The 18,455-nt window shown below is 33.1% G+C and overlaps 3 protein-coding genes across 7 annotated transcripts; all 3 read left to right on the top strand.

The window, feature by feature from the left end:
• The first annotated feature begins 1,382 nt into the window (after nucleotides 1–1,382).
• Nucleotides 1,383–3,996, top strand: LOC107899064 (exonuclease DPD1, chloroplastic/mitochondrial). Of its 5 annotated transcripts, none has more exons than XM_016824672.2 (4): nucleotides 1,383–1,601; nucleotides 2,524–3,184; nucleotides 3,385–3,590; nucleotides 3,683–3,996. In XM_016824672.2, exons 2-4 carry the CDS (start codon nucleotides 2,598–2,600, stop codon nucleotides 3,895–3,897), a joined length of 1,008 nt encoding a protein of 335 aa, XP_016680161.1. In that variant the 5' UTR covers nucleotides 1,383–1,601; nucleotides 2,524–2,597; the 3' UTR covers nucleotides 3,898–3,996. The 5 variants fall into 5 exon arrangements, with proteins under 5 accessions (XP_016680161.1, XP_016680160.1, XP_016680159.1 ...); XM_016824671.2 differs by having other exon boundaries at nucleotides 1,422–1,853; XM_016824670.2 differs by having other exon boundaries at nucleotides 1,423–1,719.
• Nucleotides 3,997–8,428: 4,432 nt separating this feature from the next.
• On the top strand, nucleotides 8,429–10,761 carry LOC107899065 (protein DEHYDRATION-INDUCED 19 homolog 3). Its single transcript, XM_016824675.2, has 5 exons — nucleotides 8,429–8,781; nucleotides 8,999–9,141; nucleotides 9,496–9,573; nucleotides 9,918–10,174; nucleotides 10,395–10,761. The coding sequence occupies exons 1-5, from the start codon at nucleotides 8,706–8,708 to the stop codon at nucleotides 10,501–10,503; spliced, it is 663 nt and encodes a 220-aa protein (XP_016680164.1). The 5' UTR covers nucleotides 8,429–8,705; the 3' UTR covers nucleotides 10,504–10,761.
• A 3,251-nt stretch (nucleotides 10,762–14,012) lies between these two features.
• On the top strand, nucleotides 14,013–17,646 carry LOC107899066 (probable protein phosphatase 2C 5). The gene is made up of 8 exons (XM_016824676.2): nucleotides 14,013–14,461; nucleotides 15,216–15,471; nucleotides 15,741–15,912; nucleotides 15,992–16,209; nucleotides 16,315–16,422; nucleotides 16,505–16,630; nucleotides 16,714–16,946; nucleotides 17,122–17,646. The coding sequence occupies exons 2-8, from the start codon at nucleotides 15,262–15,264 to the stop codon at nucleotides 17,339–17,341; spliced, it is 1,287 nt and encodes a 428-aa protein (XP_016680165.1). The 5' UTR covers nucleotides 14,013–14,461; nucleotides 15,216–15,261; the 3' UTR covers nucleotides 17,342–17,646.
• Nucleotides 17,647–18,455: the final 809 nt, after the last annotated feature.

Below are 18,455 nucleotides of genomic sequence, written 5' to 3' on the forward strand. Positions count from 1 at the left end.
GATCAAATTCGAACATTTCATATCATTTAACATACATATTATAAACTAATCATAATCACTCATATTGTCCTTTGTATGAGCCCTCGAGGCTCAAAATATACATTTAAAATAAATCGGGACTAAACCAGGAACTCAAAGAATTTTTCAGAAAATATCAAAAATTTTCAAAGAAGCAGGGGACACACACCCATGTGGCTAGGCTGTGTAGCTCACACGGTCAAGAGACACACTCATGTCTTAGGTCGTATGGGCATTCGAAATAGGGCACACGGTCGTATCCCATGCTTATTTGAAAATTTTTGATATTTTCTAAAAAATTCTCAAAGTTCCCGATTTATTTCAAATGTGTATTTTGGGCATCAAGGGCTCATATAAGGGACAATATGAGTGATTATGATTAGTTTCTGATAATATGTTAAGTGATATGAAATGTTCGAATTTGATCTGAGCAGTCTAATAATGCTTCGTAACCCTGTTCCGAAGACGGATAAGGGTTAAGGGTGTTACATTAATTGTTTTTTTATTTTTATGTTATCACGTTTTAATTTTTTTAATTTTTTTTATTTTGAAACATCGTGAATGGTTTATTGTTTTGGTAAAATTATTCGAGTTATTCGAATTATTTGAGTCAACTCGAATCGAGTTATTCGAGTTGAATCTGACAACATATAATTCGAATAATTCGAATAATAGATTGGTGTAAATACTCTTTTAGTCCCTTTCAATTTTGAAAACAAGCAAATTTACCTCTCTCAACAAAAATTCAAAAAAAATTCAAAATAATTTTCAAAAATTAAAAATAATTTTTAAAATTAAAAATAATTTTTAAAATTAAAAATAATTTTTAAAATTAAAAATATTTATAAAAAATATATTAAAAAGTTAAAATAAAAAATAAAAAAAAATAATTTTAGGACCTAATTAATGATTCAAATACATATGTTTTCAAATTTATGTGCTCTAACATTAAATTAATTATACTGTAATAATATTTTTATTTGACATGTTTAATTTTTTACTTTTACTTGATTCGATTCGACTCGAAAAAATTTCAAATTGAATTAGGATGATAAAATAGGACTCATGAACTCGATTAACTCAAAATTTTTTCACTTAATTTGATCGAACGCTCACTCCTAATTGCATTGATACCTCCATCGTATGTATTGCAGGCCTTGAAATCACTAAGTCCAACTCAATCTTAGGCCAAACTAATCAGATATTTTAAGAGAAAATATCAATTTTTTTTACAAGATGTCTAAATTAGGTTTAATGCTTCTGATCGCATATTAACTGTTTAATTTAATTGTTTTTTAAAATAAAGCTAAGATTGGAGGAAGATATATAGCAATTGAAGCTTTAAATTAGGGTCTATTTATGCAGCATAAAAATAAAAATCAGTCAAAGTGAATCTCACATCGATAATCCCAATTTTAATAAGCCAAATTAGGACCCGAGACGTACGGATCGGGCGTTGCAAATGTGCTGAATCCGAGTTTATAGGTGATGATGGGGCTTAACTTCAACTGAAAGCCGAAAGCCCACTCCTCCACCATCCCTCAACCTCAAGACGAGGGGCTAACCCCATTTTCTATCTCCAGGTAAGAAAAACTGAAAAAGGAAAATCTCTTTCTCTCACTTTCAGAAGTGTGTGTTTGGAACTTTTTTTCGAACACGTAATGCGCGTTGCTTCACGTCTCGAATCACTCCCTGCACAAGGCACGCCTCTCCCTCCCTCCCTCCCTCTCATGTGTTTGGTTGCTTGGAAATTGAAAGGATATAAGAGAAAGGTTTTGATGTTATTATGTTTTGAGAAATGCGAAGGGAAGTAGAAGAACTCACAATCGAGCTTGGTAAAAGAAAAAAAAAAGTTGCTTCTCAATGGATAACAGAAGAGAAAAAAAAAACTAAGATTTTGAATTCAAATTTTAGGGTTTTTTTTTCTTGGGGGGGGCGAATCTCTGAATTTGTATTTTGTGAAGACATTGAAGTTTTGTTCTTATTTCCCCCCTTCAGAGCATGGTTGCATTAACTTCATTTAGATTGTGCTATTTGATTAAATAGTTAGTCTTGTTTTGTTAAGAGCCAAAGTAACAGTTCGCCATTAATTGTGGTATTGATGTCAGACGAACAAACATTTATCATTGGGTTCAGTCTTTTGTGTAAAAAAAAAAAACCCATTTTAACTTTTTGGTGCAAATTTAGGGTTGAAGTTCACTCCTTGATGGCTTGTTCAATTGTTTTCATTAATGTCTGATCTGTAAACTTCTCCATTGAAACTTGTTTTGTTAAGGTTTCCCCTCAGCTCCTTTATTCAAGGTTTTAAGGGTTTTGGTTCATTATCATAGTGATACTTGGGTTTTCATATTTTGGGTCTTAATTTGATCATGTAGGGATCTTTTCTTTTTGGTCTTAGTTTGACTATGTAATGAACTTAAATAGTTAAATCTTTTTGAGGCTTGATATGGTTGAGATTTTATCTGTTATTCTTATTTTACTAATTCAACTGTTCTTCATTTTCAGGTTGGAGTCCATTGTTTGTCTGATGTGGTATAATTTATCCATTAAAACCTCGCCTTGTTATAGATCAAATTCAGATGAGATCCGCTGCCATTTACTTTTCAATGTTGCAAGCCCCCAGAGGCAGTATCCATGGCTTAGCTAACTTTTGTTGGGAAAGCTTCCGCAATATAAGTTGCAGTCATGTAAATAGTTCGAGCCTCAAGCCACTTGCTTCCAAGTATGGGGTTCAAGGAGGTTACAGAAGAAGATGGATTAGAAGGCCTATGACAACAAAAACAGGTGGAAGAAACAAGACTAACCAGGCTGCTAAACCAAGTAACCTTGTGCGTAAAATTGTAGATAAAAAGGTGTCAACAAGCACTGCATTGAATTTAAATAAAGCAGATGAAACAAGTAAACATCAACAGATTCAGTACTGTGGTATTAAACAGATGATTGCAGAGAACAAAGACTTAGCTGACCTTGTAACGTTTATCATTTATGATACTGAAACTTCGGGCCTTAGTAGAAAAGATGACCGAATCATCGAGATAGCTCTTCAGGATCTGGCAGGAGGTGAAAACAGCACATTCCAGACGTTGGTTAATCCCGGATGCTATGTTGCAAATTCTCATATTCATGGCATCACAAGCAACATGGTTTGTAGGCGTGATGTTCCAAGGTACAGTATTTCTTGGGTTTTTTCCACCACTTATGAAATCAAAACGAGAAAATTTGTTTACTAGGCAGTGGTAGTGGTTAAATTTGAAACTTTTCCCCCATTGATTGCTGGATAATGACATTCGCGAACTGCTAATTGCATCTAAAGCCAAATTATTAGGTTTTGCTTATAACAGGATGTGCTGTATGGACCTTTTGTAGGATGGAGGAACTAATACCAATCCTGCTGCAGTTTATAAAAAGCCGTCAGAAACCCGGGGGTTATGTATTGTGGGGTGCTCACAATAGTTTTGCATTTGATTTACCGTTTTTAATCAATGAATTCAGTTGTTGCTCATACGAGATTCCTCCGAATTGGTTGTTTATTGACACCATTTCTCTCGCCCGTGAACTGATGAAGTCCGGAGGTCTCTCTCTTTTCCCTCCCATTTTTTGTTGATATGGTTTAGCTGTAAGTTAAAAGCTTTGACATTGAAATCAAATTCCTTTTTATCCACAGGGTCCAACCTCCCTTCGGGAATATCCTTACAAGCACTTCGAGAGCACTACAAGATCCCATTAGTTGGTTCAGCACACAGAGCCATGTCTGATGTAAGAACCTTATCAATGATTCTACAGATGTTAACATTTGACTTGAAACTCACACTCCCAAACCTTGTCACAAGATCTTTCACTGCCTTTGAATATGTCAACAATAAAAGGAAAAAGAGTTGAGCCTTTGCTTCGAGGTGGTTTATCCTGTATTTAATTATTTGTTGTATTCCTTAAACTCCATTCTTACCAATAAAATGCTAAGCTGCATTTGTGATTCAATCACTATATGAATCATGTTTATTTGGAAATTAACATCCATTTCATGCTTATATATGTTTACTCTCTGAGCTTACCAACATAAGAAAGCACATGATTACTGACCTGAAGAATGTTGTAACAAGTAAGCTCAAGAGAGGAAGTATGAGATTGTATACGCAGTTCGGTTATCAGATCTATATTTATGAGTACTGACCTAAAGAATGAATCTATTATACAAAGCTTCTTGATAACAACCTAATCTATCAAACACATCAAGGATAAATGCAAGGCTAAAGTCATAGCTTCTATGCATTCATTCTACGCCTAAAACCTTTCCTATAGAATGCTAGATACCACTTTCACAAATGGCGAAATATAAATAATGAAATCTACTTTAAAACAGTTCCTAGTTTGATTAAAGTAGGGTTATCTTCCATCACCAATTCTAAAGGAAGCGTCCCTTATAAAGTCATGTGGAGCCAACTATCATATCTCAAACAAATCATTTAGAAAACATTAAACTAATTATTTTATTTGTAATTTCACTCGTTCGATTAAAAGAGTTGCAGTCTGATCAGAACCGTTTTTTTTATGAAGTTCCGAGTTAGTGCCTGTGTTTAGGGTTTGGAATAATGTCCACTAGACGTGCGATTCATGAGTGATAATGAGCTTAATTGATATATTTTTACTATTTATTTTAATTAATTTTGGACATAAGTTCTATTAAATTTGGCAATTAATTAATCATCTTTTATGTAGGCACAAAAATTATTCAATGCGCCGAAAAACAAGTTGATATGTGGATTGCATGAAAATTTGACATGAGAGCTCAAATTGGCGTACAAAACTTTTTTTTAAAATTATTTGTTTTTTATTATTTTGAACAATCTTTTATAGGTTCTAATTATATATGCTTTTTTTTTATAGAATGTATAGAACTACCTATAGCCCCTCCCAACCTATAAATAGGAGGATAATGCGCTTCAGCGCACTCAAACGCTTGTCCTTCTACACTGACAATAACATTTATACCAGACTTAGTCATCATATTTATCATTATTATTGTTATCATTGTTGTTGTATATATATAGTTTAGGATGAAGGATGCCCAATTCAGAAACATTGTTTTACTTTTATTTTTCAATAGAATTTCCTTTATAATTATTTTCTTTTTTTGTTCTTTGATAATGAGTAGCTAGATTTGATCTAGCCAAATACCGGTAATTAAAACGGTGTTTCAATGGTGAGATTTGAAATCTCACATATACTTTCCACATTGGTATTCGTTAATTCTTCAATTCAGGAAATAAACTCAGCCGCCTCACACATCATTTTAGCATCATTTTGAGAAGGGTGCCCCCTGATTCAGTGTTGGACAACAAACAGTTGGTGAATCGATACAATTCGTAATTGGCATATTCAGTTTACTGAATAACAAACATACGTGACCAATTGAATGAGTGGTTGGATCAGTCAAGAGAGTTAACGATCAAGCTTAAACGGCCCACATAGTTGAGACTCTTGATTTGAGTTGGATTCTTCTAATTTGCAAGGCTGCTGAGGAATTAAGTTATGGAAGTTGCTTTTAAGGTTATTCACTTGGTGAGGGTTAGTTGTCGGGTTATTCTCACAGTTAATTTGCCATTGCGGACGAATTAGATTGTTCTTCGATCTCTATAAACGACTTATCGATTGGAGGAGAAAAACTATTTTTCGGACTCAATTTGAAGCTAGAATCAAAATCCAGCTTGAAGCTAGAGCTTTCATTTGATTGGTTTATTAAGTTTTAATTTCATTTTACTTATTTCTACTTCGTTATTTTCTTTATTTAATTTCTATTATTTGTTTATTTCCATATTTAATCCTCCATTCTATTATGTACAGGTTAGCATGAGTCGTGGGCACAAAAATACTTGCGACACATTTTAGTTATAATGAAATACAAATCTGGATAGATCAGTCTTTGTGCGATTGACCCTCCTCCCTATACTACTAATTTAATTTTGGTTTTAGGTATGGTAATTTATTTTTGATCAATTTGACACCCATCAATGTGTTAGAAAATAGTGGAAAAGATCCAACCGATTGAAAATAAAAATTGAAGTAATGTGAGAATCTGAAATTAATCTCGTAAAATTCCATAAGGTCAAATTTGGCCAGCTTTTTCATGATTCTAGTTCCCAAATCTTATAGCTTTGAGTTATCTTTGAAACAGTTTTTGAATAACTTGAACTTGAAATATGATAATTTTTGTAAAGCAATGGATTTCCCTATGGGAAGTTCAAGATTAGTAGTTCATAGGATTAACTTCGACTTCCTAAAATATTTTGACCTCCTTTTTGTGTTATTTTTGTTTTCAAATAATAAATCATCAAGTTGTCTTCACAGGAATTTTGAATTACCTAATTTCAAGTTCTACAACACGACATATGATCTTTCTATCAAGGAGTGTAACTTATTGTCGACAGTTAGAGATTGACCACAAATAAGCTTTTCCAGCTTGTGGAAACAGACCAAAATGAATCTAAGTACTAAATTATCAATGATTTATAGTTCTTAACGAATCGAGTTGATTCTAAGTTGAATTAAAATTTTTAAAATTTGGTCCTGCACCACTTTCGTATTTTTCCAACATGAAATACATCATATCACTGGGTTTAAGATAGAGAAATTGCCTATACGATACTTAGGTGTTCCTTTTGTGACTAAGAGACTCTTCTCCCTTAAGATTTCAACTTGTATTTATTCTTGTTCAGCCAAACATCTAAGCTATGCAGGAAGGATGCAATTTATCCGGTCAAGTTCAGAATTTTTTATGTAGACTATTTTTTGTTGCCAAAAGCAATACTTCAATCTATTAATCAGAGAAAAGACGAGGCCCCAAGGGTGCAAGGGTCAATTGAGTACAAATTTGTAAGCCCAAATCAAAAGGGGGGCTTGGATTGAAAAATCTTGAAATATGAAACCATGCTATATGATTAACCGTATTGAAGCTATCCAGGGATCATTATAAATAGCTTAGCTGCAAGCTTGAAAGATTGGTCTTTGTGGCATGTTTCTTCTTTTCGTAATAAAAGTTGGAATTGGAGAGTGATTCCAGGAGTTGGAGAGAAAGCTAGTTATTGCTTAAACTTGTTAGCAGGACAAAAATAAGGACAGAAAGATGGTAAGGTTCCATGGCATAGAATTCTTTGGTTACCTATAAAAGTGAGGCTCCAATCCATGGGGTTAACATTGATAGTTATTGCAAATTGGCTGAAAAGATAAGACATCATCTGTTGTTTGATTGTGAATATTTGAAGAAAGTTTGGGGAGAAGTCCTTAAGCTTTGCAATATTAACAGAAGGACCAGTAGATGGAATCAAGAGTTTCAGTGGGCTATTGCGTGTTTGAAGGGGAAATCTCTCATAACTCTTATTTTGAAGCTACCATAGAACGCTCCTATAAACTTTATATGGAGACAACGAAACAGTAGACAGAGCAGTTGCATGGATTAGATTGAGGGGGAAATCTATTAATACACTTATTTAGTAAATGTACAATTATGTAGAGATTGGGGATAGGGGCGTAAATGAGGTGTTGGTGCTCTCAAGCTACTCGAATTCGATTAAAAAAATTTAAACTTGATTCGTTAATTATCGAGCTGAACTTAAGCTCGAGCTATCGATCAAACCGAATTCGAGCTTAGTAATACTCGACCTAAACACCTTGCATGTCTTATCAAGTTTTTATATTTTTATATTATTAAATTAAGTTATTGCCTTAATCATTGAATCGAGTTCAAGCTTGAGTACAAAAATTGGTAAACGAGTTTAATCGAACTCGAGTAACTTGATTATATCTCAAGCCGAGTTCAAGCTTAAAAATAGATGTTCGATCAAGCTCGAGCTTGAACTTAACAATATTCAAGCTTGGCTCGATTTGATTACAACCCTAATTCAAATATTAGACTAATTAATTATTTCTTTTCTGAATTTTTGAAACAAACCAAAAAATGAAAATTTAACCATTTGCTACGCATTTATATTAACTATAAATTATAAATATGATTTATATATTCAAATTAAATTTTACAAATAAATTATATTAATTATTTAAAAAGTATTTAAAATTTATATTTCATAAATCATAATATTAATAATGTGTTATCATAAATTTTAATATGATTTAAATTAATTTTTTTTACTTTATAACATTACGTTTAAAATAGACATTTTAACTTTTCACAGTATTTTTAAACAATAACGATGAAAGCATATACATCATGTTTTCATTAAGTGGGTTACCGAAGTTAACAAAAGAGTGACTTAAATGTAACAATACAATAATATAGAAACCAAAATATAACTTTATAAGTATTAAGTGACCAATTTGTAATATTAACCTTTGTTTAATGACAATTTATGAGTTTACCCATTTAAATAAATAGAAAAAAACTGTGCTATAAAAGGCCAAGAGTTGATAAATGGGAAAACCTTTTTGTCGATGAAATTCACCTCCAAAGGGGAACCAAAGGAATCAGCTTCTTCTTCTTCTTCCTCACACTCACAGCCAACACCAAAGACCTAACTACCTTCATACTCTGTAATTTCTTGGTTTTTTATTTATTCAGTGATTTACTTTTTAAAAAAAATCTAAGATCAGAGCTCTAAACAATTCAAGGTTTAACTCCAGAAATTATTGTTTACACTTTGGGTCCAAAATAATAATAATAAGAGGGTGATTTAGAAATGGATGCTGATACATGGAGTGTTCGTCTTTCTTCAGCTTCTAAGAGATATCAATCATCTCTTGAATCACGATCTAGTAAGCTTTAATAAAACCCCATCTTCTTTTGCACTTCCATTTTGTGATTAAATACATATATTTGATTTTTTTTAGCTGTGTACGGTGGAAAATTAAGGGAAAGGAAGTAACTCGACTTAAATTGATTACAAGAAGATTAGATTTTTAGGACGAATTTTTTTTTCCTATTTTTTTGATTGAAAATGATTTGATGTTTGGAAATGGGTCTAAAATGCAGATATGTTAATGGGGTTTGAAGAAATAGATGAAGAAGATGATATAAGAGAGGAATTTCCATGCCCTTTTTGTTCAGAGTATTTCGATATCGTTGGCTTGTGCTGTCACATTGATGATGAGCATCCTGTGGAGGCTAAAAATGGGGTATTTTTTCTTTTATTTATTTATTCCTCACTGCCCTTTTATATATTTTTACTAGCAAGATGGGTATATTGATTTCTTATTTTTTTTCATCACCCTTTAAGATTTTGTTCAAAGTAGCATAGTTCACTTAACTAAGTTAAGCTTTGAATTTTAAGGGGTTTGTTTGTTATGGCCCCTGGTAGTTCAGATTTTAAGCCTTTGCCTCAAAAGCTTAAATGAGTCTTTTGATGGTTGAGTACTTATGGATTTTGATAATTTGGATTATTAAGTTTTAGACTAAGAGCTCGAGTTTAACCAATTTGAATGTGCTCATTGAATCTAAATTCTGTTTGTGATGTTTTTTTTGGTTCACAGGTATGTCCGGTCTGTGCATTGAGGGTGGGGGTTGATATGGTTGCGCATTTAGCGCTACAACATGGAAATATATTCAAGATATCCTTGTTTATTGAGTTATTATTTATTACGAATTGTCTTTCAAGTTTCCTCTCTAAGTTGTATCTTTGAGTTCTTTCTTTTCATATTGCCATGTACCTTAAAATCATTATCGGTGTCTGCTAAAGATGTAGAGTTTGATGTTGATTCTCAATTTTACCTGTTATTTTTTTCATCTTTGTTCCTTTTCTTTGATGCTCGGATCATCAAAGGACATTTAAGATGAGTCTCCTGTCCTTCTCTCCCTGTTTGGTGTAGTAGTAGCATTGCTAGCTTTGTTGGTCACCGTTACATCACTGTAAGGGCATGATTTAGATATATTTGTTTCCTTAACGAGTGGTTACATGCAGCGCAAGAGGAAATCACGTAAAGGTGGATCTCATTCAACACTCTCCCTTCTGAAGAAAGAGTTGAGGGAAGGAAACCTACAGACCCTCTTGGGGAGTTCTTCTTGTATAGTGTCTTCATCCAATTCAGCACCTGATCCATTGTTGTCTTTGTTTATTTTACCAATGATTGATGATTTTGTTAGTGATCAGCCTCCGTTTCCTACTGAAACAAGCAGAAATAACAAAAGTTCTGACGTGAAAAAGTCCGAAAGGTAAGTTTTAACTGTGTTTTAAAATCCGGTTGTCCCTTTTTTCTCCAATTGTTGCTTGAGGCAGTCTTACTAATGGATCTTTTCATAGCCTTCTTGTTTGGTATGACATCTCAAAAAGTTCGGTTCTAAGTGAAAAGGGCATGCAGATGTTTAACAACATTGTGTTTTCCTATCGAGGTTTTAGGCTTTTTATGTTTCTGATATTTTGTTTCAATGACAGAACTATCCAATCATCACCCCTTTCTGTTAAGGACCAGGAAGAGAAGGCAAAGAGATGTGAATGCGTTCAAGGGCTGCTGTTGTCTACAATTGTTGATGATATCTTATAAAGCTGCTGCAATTTCGGACACCGGTTCCTGATGGACATCAAGTTCAGGGAAGAGCCTTCATCCCACTTTCAATCAAGGGTTTGTTAAGCTGTTAGTGGTGAATATGTTGATGATGTATTAAGCAAAATGTTGAAATAAGGTGTAGCAATGAGTGTAATTTTTAATGTTCGATGATGGACTTATTTTGAAGTTCTTATTTTGTCCAACAACATATTTAAGAGTTAGTGATGGAGATTACATAAATATTATTGGAAGGAATTACTAGGCCTAACGTGCTTAATTCAAAAGTATAAAAGTTGAAGCCCATTGAAAAGCTAAAACTCTATACTTAAGTTTACACTAGACCTGTCCATGGGCCAGGCGGCCCGGCCTGGCCCGATGGCCCGTCTGAAATATGGGAGGGTTTGAGGAAAAATATAGGCCCGAAATATGGGCTTGGGTAAAAAAAGAGGTCCGTTTAAAAAATGGGCTGGGCCTCGGGTACCATTTTTTTGGCTCGGGCCTGGCTCGGCCCGGCCTGAATATAATAAATATATTTTTTTATTTTTTATTTTTAATTTTTAATTTTTAATTTTTAATTTTTAATTTTAAAATACTTTAAAATTTTTTAATTTTTTTATTTTTAAAATATTTTTTTAATGTTTATTAAAAAATGGGTCGGGCTCGGACTTATGATATTTTTCTCGGGCCAAGCCTGGGCAAAATTTTAGGCCCATATTTTGGGCTGGGCCCGGGCTTAGGAGGCGGGCCAAAAAAATTTTGGGCCTGACCCAGCTCGGCCCATGGACAGGTCTAGTTTACATGCACCCAAATAGAGCTTGATGTGGTGTTGGGTTTGGGAAAATTTTAGACCCTATAGCACCTCATTTTCTCTTTTAAATTATTGTTGTATGGCTTTCTGTTCGTATTGTTTACACTAAAATAAAGTTTCCATTCTCGTTCTCTTTTATAATTTGATTTTTTTTCATAAACTAGTTTTGAATATTACAAATTTGTGAATCAAAATTCAAATAGCATTCTTCTCTAATTTTTGACATTAACTCTCAGATCGACTTGGATTGAAAGTATGTTCTTCTACTCGTCGATGAGTACTAATTCACCTATCAATCGTTGAATCATCGCTTAGAGCTCGCTACCCAGACCTTTTATAAAAAAAAATTAACTTAATACTTCAATGACTTAAATGAAAACTTTAAATAGTTTAATGACTTTTTTTGTAACTTTTTAAAATTAAATAGACAGGACATATTAAAGGCGAGTGGCATTATGGTAAGAGTAAAGCATCCTCATTTTGATTGTATTTGGATTGATTTTAAATCTTGAAACTATTATTATATTAAAGTGGAATTATTTAAATATCATTTCGATTCGAACAGAAATAATTTTAAGCTGTAAAACTGATGAGAATACTTACGATCATATTAAAAATAATTTTAGTACCGAAACTTTAAACACCAAACATGATTAAAAAAGAAGTACTTATTAGGTAGTTAAAAACTATACTTTAGCCCAGCCTAAACCATGCAAAGTTCCAATAAAAATGAACAAAATTATTGAAGTGTCCACAGGACTGGAACAATCCTTAAAACCCATAGATTGATTAATAGAAAGAAGTAATGCTATCTATAAAGGCTATAAGAAGGAAAGAATAAATTTTAGCCACATTTGAAGAATCATAACAATCCATCCACTTGCTTGTTTGAACGTTGATGCATTTGCATGCCCACTTTGCCTTGCACATGAGTTTGAGATAAGTGGCTAACCCTCAGTAGGCCCCACAAGCACATGGCCAAGTCAGCAAACGCCTTGATTTTTCTTCCCTTTTTTATTTTATTTTATCTAAAAAATTTGAGATATTTATTCCACTAAATTCCATTAAAGAGGAAGACAAGTACTCCCACAAAGTTTAGGCTAGCTACCCTTCAATACAAACCATAACCTTAAATATAAATTATTTAATATATCCAAAATATTCTAAATATAATTATAATACAAAATAATAATAATAGTATAACCCAATATTTTGATTTCTTTATTTTTTTCTTAAATTTTTTATTTCATATCTTTCTTGCTAAATTATCATCCCAGTTTTAGTTCATACATACAAAGTCAAAGATATAATATATATGGAAATTAGTGAGAGGCAGCTTGCAATTTCCACTAGGTGGACTATGATTATAAAGAAAAAGAAACAATAATGTGATGAAAATAACATGATATATAAATTTTGATTTAATTTAATTATATATATATGAAATTTTATTTTTTATTTAATTATACATATTTTAAAATATTTGTTGATATATGTAATTCGTAATCGTAAATAATATTATGTTAAAAGTTACTAAAATTAAATTAAAATAAATTTTTATATATAATTAAAAAAATTCAAATTTATTTATCACATTGTATATACTAAAATTTATGTATGTTTTTTAGATTTATCCATTAGGTTTCTTGAATAATTTGATACAAGAAAAATAATAAACAAATGTTTTTTTATGAAAAAGAATATAAATTTGTTAATTTGTCTTAAACAAGCAACCCCTGACTTTGGTAATCTTAATCCTCACCTAAACAACAAGTAGCTTTCTCTCAGCCCCACCATTATTTTCTCGGGAAAAATTCAACCCCACCTTATTTTCTTGCCAGCCAAAACACAGCAAATTCCCATTATCTTCTTTTTTTAATTTCTTTTTAATACAGAAAAGAACTCTCTGTCGATGAATGAGCAAATAAGTCAAACCCAATTTTCATTAAGAATAGGATATTTGATAGAGATTTTCTTTCATAATATAGACTTATAGGAGGTGAAAAATAAGGGGGGAAAAATCAAAAGTCAAAACCACTTTCACTTTTTTTTTCACATCCCTATATCTTACCCTTTTTAATAATATGTTTACATCATGGTTATATTCAATTTTAAGGATGAATTGATAGTTACATCACATATAATCTCATCCTACTTTTTTAATAATATTTTTACATCATGAGTATTAAAAATGATGTAAGTGAGGTGATGAAAGTTTTTCCTATTTAAGTAGAGGTCGAGAGTTCAATTTTTATATTGGGTATAGAATAATTTTAGAACTCATAGAAAAAATAATAAAAATAAATTAATTTTATTGTAGAATAATATTTGTACAAAAGGCCAGTTAGCGTAGTTTTCTTCAAGAATATTTGATAAAAAATAAACTTTTTTTTATTTCCTTTAGGGGGAAAAAACTAAATAAAGAAATTGAAAATTAAATAGTTTTTTTTTCTTTAAGCAAGTTAAATTATGGTGCTCTAGACAGTGAAATAGTATTGGGATTTGGGATCATGGCGAGATTTATGTAAAAAGACAAAATCTTTAAATTTAAAAAATATGTCATATATAATATATTAAAAAGATAAATATTATGTTTATAGGTTTTAAATTTTACTTTTATTAGAAGAATTCATTAACGTCTAGGCAACATTAGAAGTTGGGTCATATATTACATTTCCAGGAAGCTTAATAGCATCGCTGATTGTTTGGCCAAAATGGCGTTCGATACGGGGCAAAATTTTATGTATAATTTTAATATTTACCCTCATTTTAAAATAAATTATTAAAAAGGGGCTGTTTTGTTACTTTAGAGGTTTTATTTTTGTTTCATAATTTATTCCTTATTATAAGGAAAAAGGATTAAGATTTAGGACATAAATGTCATTATCGAAGTGTTTTGTCCAAAAATCAGCACCTGAACCCCGCGTTTCTCTCTCCCTAACTTTCTCTACTTTTTTTCGATCAAATCACTGTGAATCTCTCTCTATCTCTTTCTCTCTCTAGTTTTTTTTTCAGCTTTGATTTTCGGAAGCCAGAAAAACACAACAAAAGGAATGCTTTTTATACATGCAGACAGAAAATGAACAGACACCCAATGAATCTCCATAGCTGCTCGATCTGAAGTTTAACTTTGTTCATCTTTCAACTGTGAGTTCTTTTGGGTTTCTTAAAAGTTCTCTTTTTTGGGGCTTTTGGCAGTTCATTTTTCAGATTTTTTTTTACTGTTAAAATTTGGATCTTGAATTGAATTTTGGGTTTCTCATCAAACGGTTGAAAATGGCTTGGTTTTGATTTTCTGGTTTTATTTAATCTTTTTTTGTAGATTTATGGGTTAAGAGTAACATTTTTTGAGTTCGATTATTTTAATGAGTAAAGAATTTAGCTTTGGATGATAAGTTTTGTACATTGTCTCATTGCTTTTTTGGGGATTAGTGTAAAGTTCAATACAGATGAGTTAATATGTGGAAATTTTCAGATCAGTTTTCTGGGTTTTTGTTTTAATTTTTGTGAATTGAAGTAGTGAAGTGTGTAAGGCCGTTTCTTTCAATTGTTGTTGCTGCATTGGGTTTTTTTGCAGTTCAATTCATCTGGATTTGTCTTCCATTTTATATAATCAAAGATGAAAAAAAGCTGTGGGAAGCTTTTGATCTGTTTGTTTCACTTTTATCCTGTTTTTTAGTGGCAAAAATGTGTTTTAAAGATTAATAATGAGTTATATAGTATATGAAATTGTTGATAATTTGGAATTTGATTTTAACCTATTGATACTGTTTAACTTATTGCAAGTCTTTTAGATTTTTATCGAACTAAACTGGGTTTTTAAGCATTTATATATGGACTTGGCAAGTTTTTCTTATCTTTGGATGTGGTGATGCTAAATAGTTTTCATTTGGATTGCTAGGACTTGGGTGTTTTGGAGATTTGGAGATGTTAAGACCTAAACTAACATGAGCCAGGCTGAAGTATTGAGGATGAAGCCACCTCTTGTTCCGCTTGCGACCTTGATCGGTCGTGAGCTGAGAAACGAGAAAGTTGAGAAGCCTTTCGTGAAGTACGGACAAGCTGCTTTGGCCAAAAAAGGAGAAGATTACTTTCTGGTTAAACTTGATTGTCAGAGGATTCCCGGGAATCCAGCAACGTCATTTTCAGTATTCGCGGTATTCTCTTCCTTTCTCTTTCAAAACATGAAGTCTTGTTAGGTTTTCAAGAAATTAAGAACGAAAACGGGAGAAATTGAATTGTATTGTGGGAAGGAAGAGATTCCGTGTTGAGTGTTGGTCAATGCATGATATTGTTTAATTTGTCCACATAAAAATGATAACCAAAGTTTCTTAGGATTCTTCTTCTTTTCTCCCTTGCTGATCAAGTTGATAAATCTAAATTTGGCAATACTATTAGAGCTTCCTAATATTGGTTTTATTCACAGATTTTTGATGGGCATAATGGTATATCAGCTGCCATTTTTGCAAAGGAGAACTTATTGAGTAACATCTTGAGTGCAATACCGCAAGGCATCAGTAGGGAGGAGTGGCTTCAAGCCCTTCCTCGGGCTCTGGTTGCTGGCTTTGTGAAAACGGACATTGAATTTCAGCAGAGAGGTACTTATTCGATTCTATTTCATGGCACTTGTTTTCACTCAGTCAAATTCTGCTGCGTGCTTACCTATCTGTCTGACAGGGGAAACTTCCGGGACAACAGTCACATTTGTTGTGATTGATGCATGGACTGTCACTGTTGCATCCGTGGGTGATTCTCGGTGTATATTAGACACCCAAGGGGGCATAGTTTCTCTCCTGACTGTAGATCATAGGCTAGAAGAGAATGCAGAAGAAAGGGAGCGTGTCACTGCCAGCGGGGGTGAAGTAGGAAGGCTTAATGTTTTCGGGGGCAATGAGGTAATCTACTTTTCAATTGGAGGAATTATAGGTGGTGGAATGGATTGTTTGTGAAGGTTGCGAACGTTTGTAACTCCTTTATCTTAATGGATTGAATCTTTGTAGGTTGGTCCACTTCGTTGCTGGCCTGGTGGGTTATGCCTCTCTAGGTCAATTGGTGACACAGATGTTGGAGAGTTTATTGTCCCGATACCACACGTTAAGCAAGTGAAGGTTACATCTTCATCCTTATTGCTGATGCATTTTTTTCCTTCCAAACAGTCAAACCTGAAACTTGTTTTCCATTTTAATTTAGTTGTCAAATGCTGGAGGTCGACTTATTATTGCTTCAGATGGTATTTGGGATGCTTTATCTTCAGACATGGCTGCCAAGTCTTGTCGGGGATTACCAGCAGACCTTGGAGCAAAGATGGTTGTTAAGGTGATAACCTGACCGGTATTTTCTCCTTGTATTATCCACTCAATTTGCTTTGATATCTAATCATGTTTATTACTCTTTTCTAGGAAGCTTTGAGGTCGAGGGGCCTAAAGGATGATACAACCTGTCTGGTTGTTGATATTATCCCGTCTGACCAACCGGTCCTACCTTCAACTCCAAGGAAGAAGCAGAATATGCTCAGTTCAATTCTTTTCAGGAAGAAATCTCTAAATTTCACAAACAAGACTACAAATAAACTTTCTGCCATTGGAGTTGTTGAGGAGCTCTTTGAAGAGGGTTCTGCTGTGCTTGCCGAAAGGTTCGTATCATTTGAATTCTTCTCTGCTCTTCTAAATGCTAATCAGTGTCCAGTTTTGCTTGTTGCTTTGTAATACTCATGTTGGGTGTCAATGCATGTGGGAAAGAATATGGATCAATGGTCTTAAATGAATTGCCATACATTTGACATGTTAGTTGCAACCATTCCGTTGCAGGTTGGGTAAGGATTTCCCCACGAATGCAAACTCCGGGATTTTCCGATGTGCAGTCTGTCAAGTAGATCAACCTCCAGCTGAGGGTTTAACAATGAGCTCTGGGCCATTTTTCTCACACAGTTCGAAGCGCTGGGAAGGACCGTTTCTCTGCACTAACTGTCGGAAAAAGAAAGATGCCATGGAAGGAAAAAGGCCAAGCAGGCCCACGGTGGTCGCATAACATCTAATTTGGTAACAAAAGTAAATATGGTGTGATATTTTTTTTCTCTTGCTATGGTTTTGCATTACCTGGTGATTGCAATAGATGTGGCTAAGAATCAAGGTAGAAATAGAGTTAGGTGTTGTTTTGCCAATTATTGTTTGAGTTTACGTTGGCTGTTTTACCAACCAAACTCCGGGCAAAGATTTTATGCTATCGGATAGAGTTAGGTGTTGTTTTGCCAATTATTGTTTGTGAGTTTACATTGTCTGTTTTACCGACCAACTCCGGAAAAAAAGAAGCTATGTGATAGATATTTGTGATAAGTTTTGATTGCTAACAGCATGAATGTTGTAAGTAAAAGTGAAAGATTGAGCAGTGTAATATATATATCTCAATATCTATTTTCAGATGTCCTTCTTCATTAACAAGGGCATCTTCTCAACTTTCTAGCCTGACTAAACTCAATGGCAGCAATAATGCCTATCTACAGCCTGTTAGGCCATCAATAGCAGGCCTTAAAAAAGCCTGCTAAAGGGAGCTTCATACACCTAATAAGTTCAGATCTCTTCCATAATCAGGTTTTAGGGTAAGAATGAAGACTTTAGGTCAACTTGCAAGACATTATTTGTTTCAATGGAGAACTCCTTTCTAAAACCATAACGTACTCTTTCACTCCAACAAGGGCCACTATCTTCAGTTGCACATTACTCTGCCCTCAAAGCATCAACATGGCGCCTCTATAAGACCATGCCATTGAGCCAGGAAAAGTCTGATCGCATACTGTTAAGAGTAGTTTTAAATGAACAGTGTTTGGTTTCTATTCATTTTTATTTGTTTATGAATAAAATTTTGATGCTCGTTTATTAAACAAATTGAATACGAACAAACCTTATTTAGTTCCTTTATATTCATGAATAAACTCGTTGATATTTTATTTAAAACTTGAAACTCATTTATCATCAAGGGAATATTCGATGAATAGTTTGATTTATAAGTAGTTTGGTTTTTGTTCATTTATATTCCTTTATCAAGCTAAATAAACAAATAACAAATTTAACACAAATAAAACTAGTTTGATTCATTTATGTTCATGAACAAATTCTTAATTTGTCTGAAGTTGGTTTATAAAATC

This window comes from Gossypium hirsutum, chromosome D08 (genome assembly GCF_007990345.1).
Source record: "Gossypium hirsutum isolate 1008001.06 chromosome D08, Gossypium_hirsutum_v2.1, whole genome shotgun sequence".
NCBI lineage: Eukaryota > Viridiplantae > Streptophyta > Magnoliopsida > Malvales > Malvaceae > Gossypium > Gossypium hirsutum.

What these genes read in the sequence shown, in the direction of transcription:
- LOC107899064 (XM_016824672.2), top strand. Translation starts at nt 2,598, where the DNA reads ATGAGATCCGCTGCCATTTACTTTTCAATGTTGCAAGCCCCCAGAGGC. An exon ending in TGTAGGCGTGATGTTCCAAG is followed by an intron (nt 3,185 to 3,384) that starts GTACAGTATTTC and finishes GACCTTTTGTAG; the next exon opens with GATGGAGGAACTAATACCAA. An exon ending in TGAACTGATGAAGTCCGGAG is followed by an intron (nt 3,591 to 3,682) that starts GTCTCTCTCTTT and finishes TTTTATCCACAG; the next exon opens with GGTCCAACCTCCCTTCGGGA.
- LOC107899065 (XM_016824675.2), top strand. Translation starts at nt 8,706, where the DNA reads ATGGATGCTGATACATGGAGTGTTCGTCTTTCTTCAGCTTCTAAGAGA. An exon ending in AACATGGAAATATATTCAAG is followed by an intron (nt 9,574 to 9,917) that starts ATATCCTTGTTT and finishes ACGAGTGGTTAC; the next exon opens with ATGCAGCGCAAGAGGAAATC. An exon ending in GACGTGAAAAAGTCCGAAAG is followed by an intron (nt 10,175 to 10,394) that starts GTAAGTTTTAAC and finishes TTTCAATGACAG; the next exon opens with AACTATCCAATCATCACCCC.
- LOC107899066 (XM_016824676.2), top strand. Translation starts at nt 15,262, where the DNA reads ATGAGCCAGGCTGAAGTATTGAGGATGAAGCCACCTCTTGTTCCGCTT. An exon ending in CATTGAATTTCAGCAGAGAG is followed by an intron (nt 15,913 to 15,991) that starts GTACTTATTCGA and finishes TCTGTCTGACAG; the next exon opens with GGGAAACTTCCGGGACAACA. An exon ending in GAGCAAAGATGGTTGTTAAG is followed by an intron (nt 16,631 to 16,713) that starts GTGATAACCTGA and finishes ACTCTTTTCTAG; the next exon opens with GAAGCTTTGAGGTCGAGGGG.